The 14,830-nt window shown below is 36.4% G+C and overlaps 1 protein-coding gene across 1 annotated transcript in view; it reads left to right on the top strand.

Annotated features, from left to right (window-relative positions):
- LOC144449075 (clustered mitochondria protein homolog) overlaps window positions 1–13,838 on the top strand; it is a 54,468-nt gene extending 40,630 nt beyond the window's left edge. Inside the window, exons 13-29 of the mRNA XM_078139495.1 lie at window positions 264–369; window positions 1,201–1,363; window positions 1,514–1,799; window positions 3,191–3,318; window positions 3,966–4,043; window positions 4,542–4,612; window positions 5,349–5,421; window positions 5,637–5,798; window positions 6,676–6,745; window positions 8,212–8,302; window positions 8,779–9,017; window positions 9,557–9,696; window positions 10,102–10,182; window positions 10,509–10,634; window positions 10,989–11,288; window positions 11,941–12,065; window positions 12,851–13,838. Coding sequence (XP_077995621.1) covers window positions 264–369; window positions 1,201–1,363; window positions 1,514–1,799; window positions 3,191–3,318; window positions 3,966–4,043; window positions 4,542–4,612; window positions 5,349–5,421; window positions 5,637–5,798; window positions 6,676–6,745; window positions 8,212–8,302; window positions 8,779–9,017; window positions 9,557–9,696; window positions 10,102–10,182; window positions 10,509–10,634; window positions 10,989–11,288; window positions 11,941–12,065; window positions 12,851–13,055 — 2,444 coding nt within the window. The 3' untranslated portion in view covers window positions 13,056–13,838. The remainder of the gene's footprint in view (window positions 1–263; window positions 370–1,200; window positions 1,364–1,513; window positions 1,800–3,190; window positions 3,319–3,965; window positions 4,044–4,541; window positions 4,613–5,348; window positions 5,422–5,636; window positions 5,799–6,675; window positions 6,746–8,211; window positions 8,303–8,778; window positions 9,018–9,556; window positions 9,697–10,101; window positions 10,183–10,508; window positions 10,635–10,988; window positions 11,289–11,940; window positions 12,066–12,850) is intronic.
- The last annotated feature ends 992 nt before the right edge of the window (window positions 13,839–14,830 follow it).

Raw genomic sequence — 14,830 nt, 5'->3', positions numbered from 1 at the left:
CTTGCACTGTCCACTAAATTAAAATGCGCCTGATTGCCTTTCTGCCAAATTTTTCATGCGCCATAATAAATTATGACTACATTATAATTATGTTGTGTCATAGACATCAGTCAGTAACCATATTTGCTATATTATATGTGAAACCTCCCTGTGCGTCACTTATTTTTCACCACACCAAGGTAACATACACATTTGAGATTGATATTTAAGCATCTCTTCAAATGTATTGATTTTGACCAAGACTCTTTGACTATTTTAAATAGTGGAAGGAGAAGAACTCAGTGAAGAAGCTAAAGCAATGGGCTATCCCAAGACTCACAGACACAAACTGTGTACACTGAGACAAGAACTCATTGAAGCATTCATTGAGTAAGTTATCGACATATTATACAGAGTGTACATTGAATTCTTACATTTGAGTTTGTCAAGTTAACAGGTTTATATGTAGAATTTGAGGTATGATCCTACAGACAGGTGAAATACCAGCAAAGATGCACAGTCACTAGTTATACATGTTTGAATCTTGTTAAGGGTGGTAAGTAGGTAAAATCTACCTGAGTTCCCCAGTCATTTTACCATGGTTCCCAACCAGTGTGTTTGTTAAGGGTGACGTGGTAAGTAAGCAGGTAAAATCTGCTTAAGTTCCCCAGGCATTTTCAATACAAGAGTTCCCCACCAAAATTATGGTACATGGTATGGAAAGCTTTGCCATCTTGCCAGATTTCCATCCTCTGTTAAGTGGGTTTCCAGACCTTAGCAAAAACACGGCATCTGAATTTCAATTTTTTTTGAACATTTTGTTGTCTGACTCATGCACTAACATGTGATTGACTTCCAAGGGTAATTTTAGCCCCCGTCTTCTCCTCTTCTCTTGGATGTCTCTCTGTACATTTCATTTGACATTGGTTTGAAAGTGGATAAATTGAATGAAGTATCGCAAAATTGTTTGTATCGCATCTTTGTAATCCATTTTGGCAGCTGCTACAAATATGATGTAGAGGAAGATCACAGTCACTATAGTCTTCAAATATTGTACTCCCAATATGAAATTACTTTGTTCATGTTTGTTTCAAACAAAAAGTAAAATTGTGTAATTTATCATGTAAAATTAAACTATTGATGTTTGAAAAATTTGTAGGTATGAATTTAAAATCCTTGATATCTAGATTCAAATTTTGGGATTTTTTTTTAAATTTACAGACAAAGGTACATGGTATTTGTGAGACATGCTGCCTATTTACTGATGGGGAAACAACAACAGAAAGAAGAAACCAAAACTGAAAAGGAATCAGAAAAACTTGAGATTCAGGATATTCCCATCGATGAGGATGATGACATCCCTGTGAAACCGGATTCAAATACTGTTGAATGTGAATCTGAATCCAAATCTGAGAATACAGTTGATTCTGAATCTAAATCTGAGAAGCAAGTTGAATCTGAATCCAATGCTGTGAATATAGTTGAATCTGAATCTAAATCTGAGAAGCAAGTTGAATCTGAATCCAGTGTTGAGCAGATTGATACCAATGCAAACAAAACAGACTCAGTTGATTTAAAAAGGACAGAAAATCATTCTGAAGAAACCATAAGTGTTGATAACACTGTCAATGAGGCAGAAAGGACTAAACAGCCCTCCGAGGAGGGTAAGGATGGAGAAGTAGAAGAAAAGAAAGTGAATGGAGAAGTAAATGGAATAATTGAGAATGGAATGGAAGGGGAGGAGAAGAAGGAGGAAAAGACGGAATTGAATCCAGATGTAGAAAGAGTTGCCAAAGTGTTAGCAGATTCCATGGATACATGTAAGTGATATTTTGTGACTTGATTTCATCATATCATGCAGTGAACAAGACTGACAGTTTGCATTCAACGTAAACAGCGCCATCTATCATGCAGTGAACTAGACTGACAGGTTAAATTTCTAGTTCGTGTGTTTCATGACTTGTTTGTGAAATCTATCCCAAAGTTCACCTTCAACTAGCTAGGTCACCCACCCCCTGACTCACAAAGTTCAAACCTTTGACCCCTCAATCACAAAGTTCAAACCTTTGACCCCTCAATCACAAAGTTCAAACCTTTGACCCCTCAATCACAAAGTTCAAATCTTTGACCCTCAATCACAAAGTTCAAACCTTTGACCCCTCAATCACAAAGTTCAAACCTTTGACCCCTCAATCACAATGTTCAAATCTTTGACCCTCAATCACAAAGTTCAAACCTTTGACCCCTCAATCACAAAGTTCAAACCTTTGACCACTCAATCAACTGCCCTCACATATTGGCCAAACCCTTTCACATCTACATCAAACTGTCCCATTTTGAGCATATTGAGCCAATTCTGTAGCAATATGTCATATCTTTGTTTTCGTATTTGTATTCGTATTCGTATTCGTATTCGTATTCGTATTCGTATTCGTATTCGTATTCGTATACGCATCAGTCAAGGCGGTTGTCAGTATGAGTATTTGACTCTTGAGACTGTTTTGTATTAATGTAAAGAGTTGAAATTTCAGCTTCACCAAAGCAGTGAATCTTTGGTTTGTGTGTTCTACTGATAGAACAAGACACAAGTAAGTAGTCATGGACTTAGTGACAGGTCACACAGCTGTTTCCGCAATATTTGCAGAGGAATTAAATTCATTTGATATCCTCATCAAGTGTATAATTTTGATGAGGATCCCGGGAGAAATATTTAGGGAACTCGGGGAAAGAGAATGGCTAGATGAAATATGACATTTAGATAATATTGATCTGTATTTTTCTTCATTCAGCCAAAGAAAATTTTGAGAAGCCTAAGGGGCCTTGTTTCAACTTGTAATTACAAAATATGAGCATTTTCCAAATGAAGAAAAATCGGCAATAATTATAAATATACCTCTTGGAGTATAATTTATGAAAAATTGATATTTTGGGATATTTTGAATAATATTTTGAGCACTCAGTAACCAATAACGTATATCGTGTGTTGTCGAGATTTAGAATGACCAATATTACTGTATATATTCAATATTTTTGGTTTGAATGTTTGAGGTACGATATACTTGGATTTATTCACTAGCTGTCTTTCTGAGAACCAAAAAGTGATAATTTTTCAGTGGTTCTGAGTTGATGAAAGAAACTAAACAAAAGTTTGTCAGTGATGACAACCAAGTGATTGTTGATGACTAACTGTGTGTTTATCTTTGACATTCAGATGACCAAAACCATAAGGAGATTGTACATAAAGCGGCGGCTGCAGCTGGATCGTTGAGTGAAACAGAATTTGATATTCGATTTAATCCTGATGTATTCTCACAAGGTGTGCGACATGTTGAACCAGAGGTAAATTATCCAGATACTTGGAGTAGTAGAAATTATATTCTAATAAATTCTTAACTTTATGTTATTTGCAGTGATGATTTCTTTAAAATTCTACCTCGTTCACACTAGGTTATTATTTCATGGCATATGTTAGGGTTGTCGGTGACCAAGCAGTTAGCTCAAACACCTCTTACCTCTATAGTCTTGGTTCAAACCCACCAACCGTCGGCTGGGTTTCATTAACATTTAACCAGGTCTGTATGTAAGAAGGCTGATGCTCAGTTTGACCCTGCTGAACAACACAGGTTTTCCTTGGGTACTCTGGTTTCCTCCTGCTTCTTCAACACTGGGGCACTGCTTCTGTGGTGACCATTCAACAAAATTTATTATTATGTGCAAATTCTATCTTCTGGGTGTATATCTACCAGCAAAAACCTGAAGGACCTAACATTTCATGTCTGTTTCATGCTATAAAACTTTACTTTTGAATGTGTGTTATGTGTTATTTTTTGTTTATATAGGGAATTGCTAAGTATACTTGTACTCTACACATGATTATTGTCCCCCCCCCCCCCCATATGGTACTTGACCAGTGTCATGTATTCCACATTATGCATATGAGGGAAAGATGAATAAAAAGTGACATGTTGCTATATTTGCTTTCGCAGGGCGAATATTTGAAGAAGCAGAAACAAATCGTCAGAGATGCAGCTCACTTCCTTATTACACATCAGATTCCATCATTGGTAAGAAATATGTTTCCTTGCAACAAATCACTTATTTTTGTCATTGGTCCAGCAATACTGTATATTTTAAGTCTGTGTGCACAGCTAATGAACAGTGATTCAAAATCCAACCAGTATATTAATTATATATAACAGAGTAGAGTGTTGTATGGTCTTGGTGCTTGTATTGCACGAGTGTTTGTGATGCTCTCTGTGGCTGCACTTCTATGAATATAGCAAGCGAAAGGCTTTTAGGAAACACTGCAATCATGAATGTAATACCCCTGAGTACCCTCTCTGGCACTTGTATATCACAGGGTCATTTCATCACTACGTATTTTCATCCAAAACAACAAATTTTGTAAACACGATTGTGTGTTCATGGAATATATGTACATACTGGCATATGCTTGTGTGCTGATTTGCATAATATTTTCAATATTTGCACTGCAGTGCAAATATGAAAGATATTTTCCTTCTTCATATTTTTTTTATAGCAGATTTTCTGTTTCTTTTCAGATCAAAGATTGTCTAGAACATACTATAGCACCAATTGATGGGTCTTCATTGTCTGAAGTCATGCATCAAAGGTAGGTGGATGTAAAATGGTTATGTTATGATATTACAATGGAGATAGGGTAATGCTTATCACTTTTCAATGTGATTGGGTAAAGGATCCTGCTACAACTGCCGACATCAGATCCCCGGAGGAATGGAACCTGTTACAAACAGGGAAAGTAAACAACTCAATTGGATTAATAACACTTGACACAGCATGTTGGAAGTATAGAGACTTATATATAATATTTCATCATTGACCACTTTACTGTATAATAGTTCATGTTCACAAACAAATTTCCAGTTCCCCTGGCATTTCATCTTCACATGAAGAGGCTATAAAACTGTTCTTTATCAAATAATGGAATGTAATACTTGTCTCTGTATTTCCAACATGCTGAGCCAAGTGTTATTAATCCAATTCATTTGTTTACTTTCCCTGTTTGTAACAGGTTCCATTCATCCACGGTATATGTGTGTAGTCCCTCTGTCATTGTTACTGTGGAGTTGAAATGTGTCTATCATTATATTAAAAACATGTCCATGAGTGAAACACCACATCAATCCCATTTCTACGTTTTGGTCAAAGTGCCATACCCTCCAAGTGTATATTTTCCTCTGAAATGCTGCATACATTCTAACAACTACAAGGTATATTGAAATATTTTTGAAAAAACAAAGTTCTAAATAGAATTTTAATTACAAATGTTAGTGTCGTGCGTATATCTACACCCAATTTATTGTTCATTTTATCTTCATACTCGACAGGGGTATAAATATTCGTTACCTTGGCAAAGTTGCTGAACTGGTCAGTAAAGCACCGACCCTCAGTTACCTTTATGTAAGTACTAAAACCTAATGTATTAAATCACAAAATAAACACTGAATATTGTTTTAAAGATATTCGCCTTTCAGTTTTTGTGTGTAAATTAATATACTCCTTGGAAGTCTTCAAACTTTCAACTTTCTGTAAAATTCCTGGAAAAGTTCAATTTATGCCAAGAAGACTTAATTTCATGAAATCTGACTTTTTTATGTTTTGTTTCGTTGCCATAGAAACTACTCGTGACTGAAATCATTAGCCGATCTGTCAAACATCTCTTCACGTCATACCTACAAAGTGTTAGTCCAGTTAGTTTATCAGCAGCTCTCAGTCACTTTCTGAACTGTTATCTCAGTTCTTCGTCATCACCACAGGCACAGAAACCAGATGAAAAGGTGAGTGAGTTTATTGACTTAGGGTGTCGTTTGTCATGTAGTGTGTAGATCAGATGGAAAATGAAAGAGGAACACTCCAGGAAATGAAAATATTTTCATAAACTTTGGGTTCTGGAGAATCATTTTATGATTTCACATTTACATAAATATTGCACAATTGCCATAGAAACATCAAATTGAAACTCTGGCTATTTCACCTATTGTTTTCATACTGGTCCACCATTGCATCATGGGACTTAACAGACATACATATTTATTAGATGCACACTGAATATTCATGACTATTAAGTGCTTATTACCTTTAGATAAATAGTCATGAATTTGCATCTAATAAATATGTATGTGAAGCAAAGGTGGGCTAGTGTGAGAACAAGACAGGTTTATTCAAGTTTCAATTTGATGTTTCTTGGTAATCGCTCAAAATCTAAGTGATGTGAAATCATGAAATGACGCTCCAGAACCCAAAGTTTATGAAAATACATATATTTTCTTGATTTGCATTTCTCTTCTAGATTTGTTTCATATGCCAAGTAAATCTTTGGGTGTGGTTTGTATGGCCTAGGGGTGAGGGTGTGTGGGTTGGGGATTGACATGGATGTGGTGGTGGGTGGGGGGGGGAGTGATCCGATACTTGATTTGACATACCTCTAGTGATATCCAGTTGTAAAATTGTTTCGGGTGTGATAGCTTCCCTTTCAAAATGGGTTCTTGAGTGTGGTTTTTGTCTGGAAAGAAGTAATCACAAAAAAGGAGATATGGGATTGGGACAAGCCAAGGTGGTGTCCACAATAATGTAAATTTGTTCAAAATGAAATGATCTGATCTGTGGTACATACACACATTGTAATAATTCTGTTTATGTTATGTTATGTTGCAGCCTTTCCACACACATAACAAGAAGAGGAAGAATAGAAAGAAGTCAAGATATATATCAGCACTTGGCCATGGTGAGTAGAAGGTTTGACACTATATCAGCACTTGGCCATGGTGAGTAGAAGGTTTGACACTATATCAGCACTTGGCCATGGTGAGTAGAAGGTTTGACACTATATCAGCACTTGGCCATGGTGAGTAGAAGGTTTGACACTATATCAGCACTTGGCCATGGTGAGTAGAAGGTTTGACACTATATCAGCACTTGGCCATGGTGAGTAGAAGGTTTGACACTATATCAGCACTTGGCCATGGTGAGTAGAAGGTTTGACACTATATCAGCACTTGGCCATGGTGAGTAGAAGGTTTGACACTATATCAGCACTTGGCCATGGTGAGTAGAATGTTTGACACTATATCAGCACTTGGCCATGGTGAGTAGAAGGTTTGACACTATATCAGCACTTGGCCATGGTGAGTAGAATGTTTGACACTATATCAGCACTTGGCCATGGTGAGTAGAAGGTTTGACACTATATCAGCACTTGGCCATGGTGAGTAGAAGGTTTGACACTATATCAGCACTTGGCCATGGTGAGTAGAATGTTTGACACTATATCAGCACTTGGCCATGGTGAGTATAAGGTTTGACACTATATCAGCACTTGGCCATGGTGAGTAGAAGGTTTGACACTATATCAGCACTTGGCCATGGTGAGTATAAGGTTTGACACTATATCAGCACTTGGCCATGGTGAGTAGAAGGTTTGACACTATATCTGCACTTGGCCATGGTGAGTAGAAGGTTTGACACTATATCAGCACTTGGCCATGGTGAGTAGAAGGTTTGACACTATATCAGCACTTGGCCATGGTGAGTAGAAGGTTTGACACTACACTACTACAGAACCCAATGATGTGAGTGCCAGTATGGTGTACTTGGAGTAGTTGCACAAGTAGGAGTGCTTGCATTCTTCATTGTGGCTGTACTTCAAGTGAATATAAGTGAGTGAAAGTGAAGCAGAAAACATTGCAAGCACAAGTACAAACACCTTGAGTACCCAGACTGGAACTCATGTTGAGTTCAGGAATTGTCTACATATGTTTGATATCCGAAACAGCAAATTTCATGAAAATAGAACTACCTTCACATGATTTTGTGTACATGGAATGCTCACATGCTCATTTGCATTTAGGTGTGCACTAATGTTTGTGTTATTGAACGGCAGTGCAAATACCAACAGTATGTGCGCATAGACACACACACACACACACACACACACACACACACACACACACACACACACACACACACACACAGTTATGCAAGTAGACATTTGTAACAATATGTCATAGCAGGAAGTGGTGTCAGTTAGGGGTTTGTAAAAACCTAGGATGGGTCTCAGATATTGTCTTTGGATGGGTATGTACAGCAGGCAGGTACGGTAATGCAAGTAATAATATCAATGATAGATGAAACTTGGTGAAAAGTCAACTTGCTTCTACAACCACGTTACAATGTGTTGTCTTTGTATTATAGACAGTACAGTGTGGACCACCATGACACCTGCTGAGATGTGGACCAACATCAAAGCTGAGGCAAAAGAATATTACATGTTTACCGTGGAGTGGTAAGTCACTTTTATGACATCAGTCTGTACTGTTGAATGGTAACTCCTGTTAGTGTGTTGCAATACTTGCGAAAGGATACAAAATGTTGTTCAAACAACTCTGGTTTGATATAAAAAATTGTGATTGGAAAGAATGTTAGTAGAATGTTTTAACTGGTAAAGAATGCAGTCATCTGTTTTTGTGATAAAGTATTATGATTTTTAATACCCAACTATCATGGCCTGCCTTCTTGTCCTATAGCTGCTTATGAACAGCACTCCTAGTTACCAAACTGTGCAATCTTTTGTCTTTCAGGTAGCCAGAATATGGCATATTGCTTTATTTCATTAGACTGTAATGCCCTTCTTCTGAACAGCACTCCTAGTGGCCAAACTCATGCAATCTTTCTGGTGACCGGAATATGGCATCTTTGAAACTACTTCTAATATGTTGTGATGTCATACCTAATTTTCTAATTCCCTATTTACCTCAATAGTGAAAGTGTTGACAGTGCAGTTGAGAAGTACCATATTCAAAAGATCTCTCTCCTCCGTGAGTTCTGCCACAAAGTTGGAGTTCAGATTGCACTCCGAGAATACAACTTTGACAACAAACACAAGTCTACGTTTACAGAAGAAGACATCTTGAATATGTTCCCAGTTGTGAAGCACGTCAGTCCAATAGCCAGTGATGCATACAGTTACTTCCAGAGTGGACAGGCTAAAGTACAGCAAGGTAAATGATTACTGCAGTGGTCGGGATTAGATTGGAAGTGATGAGGTTGGGATGGGGTAGGTTGCTAGTGGTAATTGCATAGGTATTGATATATTTAGTTATTGCCAGAGTGGGCAAGTTAAAGTGCAGCAAGGTACATGGTTACTGCAGTGGTTGGGGATAGGAAAGACCACTCAGTTGTGAAGCTTGTCAATGTCATAGCTAGTAATGCATAATGTCTAAGCGAAAGTACATCAGGATAAATGATTACTGCAGTGGTTAAGATGAGGTTGCAGTTTGGGTTGGATAGGATCCCAGGTGGTGAAACATGTGAATCCCATAGCTAGTGACACCTCAAGTTACTTTCAGAGTGGCCATATTCACTTTCTACAATATAGACAAAGTTCCCTCACTGTACAAATGTCTGAAACTATCTGGGTTCTTTTATTGACATGCATATATTTTTTGGTTTTCCATCTTGTTATATGTTGTGTTTTTAGCATTTCTTATACTTCATATCCAGAGTGTGTTTGACCACATTGTTTTATATTCTATTGTAGGTTATGTGAAGGAAGGTTTTGAACTGATCAATGAAGCACTCAATTTGTTTAGTAATGTATACGGACCAATGCACCCTGAGTTCTCGGCTTGTCTACGATCATTAGCCAGGTTACACTATATCATGGGAGAACTGAATGAGGTAATTTACTATTTGAATTATTGAATTGCATCATGGGAGAATTGAACAAGGTGAATTGCTATTCATGAATAAGGTAAAGGTAGTTCACTGAATGTGGTAAGACTAAGAAGCTTCAATGGTTACTGTTATGATAGGTAATGGGTTTTTGTTGTTTTTTTTTGGGGGGGGGGGTGTTAAACAATGCATGTAGATAAGAAAATCTTGATGAGAATGAAAAAATGTTTCATCACTTACAAAGTATTCTTTTTCAGCAGTTTTGAGTTGAAGAGGTACTAATTTCCACTGTTCAAAGTAGTTTGTGTGTAATTTACCTTTATTTGTAATTGGTGTAACAATATTACTCAAGGAATCACATATAAGCCGTATCAACCTGTCTGGAAACTAATTCTATGATGTATTTGACAGGCCATGGAGATGCAACAGAAAGCTGTCATCATGAGTGAAAGATGTCTTGGAGTTGATCATCCCAACACTATTACTGAATATGTAAGTATTGTCTATCCAAACCTGTGTTAACCAGAGTTAACCATTAAAATTACATACAGCAAAATATATAGGGGAATGATGCTACAAACAAACAAACAGTGTATGCGTGTCTTCTGGGGTAGCAATCTCATTTTCTCTATTGAAGTATACTGGCAAGGTGGTGACATTTTGTGCACATGTATGCTGTATGTTGCCCTCGTGATCAGTCAACATGAGTGTAATATACTGTACTTACCTACAGGTCAATAGGTCGTTGCTACACTCTATTAGACTTAATATCTGGCATTTCGTACCATCTAACTGATCGTTTTCATTTTTCTCCACAGCTTCATTTAGCTTTATACTGCGCTGCTGGTCAGCAAATAGCCACTGCACTCAAACTTATGTACAGAGCTAGATACCTAGCTTTGTTATTACATGGTGAAGAACATCCTGAAGTTGCTCTAATTGATGTAAGTATGTGACAGTTATACTGTGTGTATCATCATTTTAGCATCGGAACACACACTCCAACACCTTTTGATTATGAACTTTGATGACGTTGAAAACAGAACCATAATTAATTGAATTTCATAATTGCAAACTCATCTACATACTTTTTTTACTACCGATGATTATAACAGTACTGTAGAATTTTTCTACATCTTTATACAGGCACCGTTGAGTACCCCATACTTTCACATGTCGCATCAGTGCAGTAAGGTCATATCTGCTGTGCAATTGTATACGCATTTTTTAAAAATTGTAAGAGAGTTTAAACTTGCATAACTGTTTGCTTAAAAGATAATTGAATTTCATATTTTCAGAGCAATATTGGTTTAGTGCTTCAAGGAGTTGAAGAATACGAGCTGTCGTTGAAGTTCCTACAGAAAGCATTAGACAACAATATTAAATTCCATGGACCAAAGAGTATGAAAACAGCACTAAGCTATCATTTAGTGGCCAGAGTTCAGTCTTGTAAGGGTGATTTCAGAGCTGCGTTACAGATGGAGAAGGAAACATACAATATCTATAAACATAACCTTGGTGAAGAACACGACAAAACAAAGCAGAGTTTAGAATGTCTGAGACATCTCACACAACAAGCTGTCAACCTGCAAAAAGCTGTAAGTCAACAGTCCTTTAAAAATTTCTAGGGTATTCAGCAAAATCTTGGTACCTGCAATATCATTAGCACAACTGAACTGTGTATCTGTATGTATGTATGTATGTATGTATATATGTATGTATGTATGTATGTATGTATGTGTGTGTGTGTGTGTGTGTGTGTGTGTGTGTATGTATGTCTGTCTGTATGTATGTATGTATGTATGTATGTATGTATGTATGTACGTACGTACGTACGTACGTATGTATGTATTTATGTATGTATGTGTGTGTATGTATGTATGTGTGTGTATGTATGTATGTGTGTGTGTATGTCTGTCTGTATGTATGTATGTATGTGTGTGTGTGTATGTATGTATGTCTGTCTATGTATGTATGTATGTATGTATGTATGTATGTATGTATGTATGCATATTTCAAAGATAAAAACAGGAGTGGGTAGGCAAGTGAATAAATATTTTGAAAATGTATGCAAATATGCTTAGCAACAAGGCCACACCCATAGCAATAGTCATATGATGGACAGGTGTATATTGCAAAGGTAACAACAGGGATGGATATGCAAATAAATATTCAAAAATGTTTGCAAATATGCCTAGTTTCCATGAGCCATATTTACAATTTCTGTGTATGAACCCATTTCTTCCGTAGATGAATGAACTGTACAAGAGTGGTGCTAAAGCAGCAGTTCAGCAATTCAACATCTCACCACCTCCAATGAACTCAGTTATTGAGATGATGAACATCATCAACGGTATTCTCATTATTTCACTCAGGTAAGTAACCATGGTTACCAACAAAATGCAATTTATCATGTGCTCTTATTCTCATCCTCTGTTATCAAATATTGTTACCAAAATATTCCCTTGCTGTCGGATACAGTATTTATAATGTGACAGAACGTGATTTCTTTGACAGAACTGGACACCCACCGATGAAGAGGGGGGTTCAATCTCTTTGCAATATTTGGGTTAGAAATGTACGGTTCTCGATGATAGTAAATATTACCATGGACACATGAAATAAAGATGATACTTGAAATATATTTACTCATAATATTGTCAAAAGTTATGGAAATTAGACCTCAAACCTTTGTCAATATCTCAGTAACAACACCAGAGGGCGTCCTGCCATTCTGATGTCACATGACATACTTGTGTTATTCTAATTTTTAACTTGCTGAAATTCAGAAGAAAGTTGATGTTTTGTAGAAAATTACAGATTACAAAATACGAGTGACCTAAGGGGGCTTTGTGACTCGTAGTGACAAAACCCTTAGGTCAGGAGTATTTTCCTGCTGAGTGGAGAAATATATTGGAGAATAACATAATTATACCAGTGCTAGTAATATCAAAGAAAATTATGTAAAGTAATGGCAATTTTGAACGTTTTGACTCATATTTCAAACACAGCAGAACTAGAGATGTAGACAATTGTTGTTGTGACATAGACACACGTTGTCGTAACATAGAATGACCAGAATATATATTCCATTTTTTTTCAACTTGGTTCGTACTTTTAATTCCTCTATAATTTAGTATTTTTCTTCTTGTTGTTGTAGTCAAAAAGACATCGAAAAAATAGCAGAAGAAATGGAAAAAGATATGGTGGAGGGAGCTGAGAAATTCCAAACAGCTGCTAAAGCGAAGAAAATCGAGTCTCTAACAATAACAGAAGTAGATTCAAGCAAAGACGAGACTCAATCTTGTCATTGTAAGGAGGTCCCTAATGAAAAAGACTGTCCACCGCTTGAAGTTGCCAATTGAAAGCTCTGCCAAAATCACACTGATTTTTAAGTTAATATATGGGATGATTATATGGTGTTACTCATACTTTTATGAAAACTGAAAAATATTGGTTAGAAACACCCGACTGTCCAGAAAAATCCATACTTGTGAAAAATATGTGAAAGTTGACATAAATGGTGTAAGATTACTAAAAAAAATATATTATCTGCATTGAAAATAACAGAAAGGTGCAAAACACATGGTGTGACTTCTATGTCACATGCTGACCACATGTTTCACGTGTGTATTATGCATGTACAGTCAGTGTTTCACAAATGTGCTAAATATTCCCCCCATCATGTTGAACGAATATCATTTTTATGTTTACATAGAAAGAATGTTGGCAGTCACTGTAGCATTTCTATAAATTGCAGGTTTCTTTTGCGTGTTTTTGACTTTTAAAAATTTCATTTCACTGGTCACAACATAGAATTTTTTTCAACACCTGAAAAATTTCTGATTATTGAAATAACCAGCTTTAAACTTTCGACTTTGTGTTCTGATATAACAATGTAAATACGTTGGTCAGATTCTGACACGGAGAGATGCGAATTGTGGAATGGCAAGTATTCAGTTCTTTTCTGATAGTAGCTGTGTACTACCTGCCGTATTAAAATCTGTTGTATTTGATATGGTGTGTTGGTCTTAAGGCTTCCAGTGATATGGTCAAATGGCTAAACTGACTGCTGAGTTTTATTTGTAGTTTCGTAGCTACCTATGCCAATTTTATTTCAGGGAGATTTTCATCTCGGAATTTTTAAACCAACATAATTTTCTCGTTTCTTCACCATATTTGTTTGAGTGAATTTATCTGTATATTACAGTATATCACAGTACTGTAGTGTACTGTATACAGTACTGAAAGTTTCAAGTTAAGAATTACAACTCCATGCACATATATTAGTTTTCATAATGGCTATGCATATAAAAGTTTGTATAAGTTGTGAAGTGATATTTGATGTAACTGTGTCACACTGTACATAATACTCGCAATAGCTTCGGTGATGCCATGTGAAAAACTTCGAACATGTACAAAATCTGTCTCATAGTTACACTTTTGATTCTAAACAACAACCGGAAGATTTGTAGATGTAAAGTAACATTGATTCACAAGCCCTATAATAATCCAGTTGATTTTATGCTTTGCATGTTCTAAGGTATTCCAGGATATGCAAATCACTCAAAATGGTTTGCAAGGCCTCTCATGATGCATCAGTCAAAAATGGCTGATGTTGGGTCTCCCATGGTGCAACATTCAAAATGGCTAACTTGATCTCCCATGATGCAATTCGAAAATGACCGTTGCTTGACCTCCCATGATGCATCATCCAAAATGGCAGTCCTGCACTGCTGATCATAATCAGAGTTTACAAGGTACTTGCCCTCTCAATTAAAAAATTTAGTTTGGTTATAAAGATAGATTCTTTGTAAGTTTTATTTGCACTGCCTACAGGGCTTTCAGTGTGTTTCCTCGTGGTAAGTTTGGTAGTAATAAAACCTGGTGCTGTGTTTTTTTGTATACCTATATTTACACCTTATTGTGTGTGCGTGCGTGTTCAAAGGGAATAAGTTATTAAATAAGAGTTCGTGAAATTGCAATAATTTTTAACAGTGTGATTAGATTGGACCACTACAATGAATTAAAAAGTACTAATGAAACACATTTACCAAAGTTATCAACAAAATGAATAAGATAAAATTTACCTTTAGATAAAATTGAAAATCACCAAAAGCAATTAAAACACAAAATGCCC

The sequence above is a fragment of the Glandiceps talaboti genome, chromosome 18 (genome assembly GCF_964340395.1).
Source record: "Glandiceps talaboti chromosome 18, keGlaTala1.1, whole genome shotgun sequence".
Classification (NCBI taxonomy): Eukaryota; Metazoa; Hemichordata; class Enteropneusta; family Spengelidae; genus Glandiceps; species Glandiceps talaboti.
Note: the sequence above shows the minus strand (reverse complement) of the source record. Positions and strands in the feature narration are given on the sequence as shown.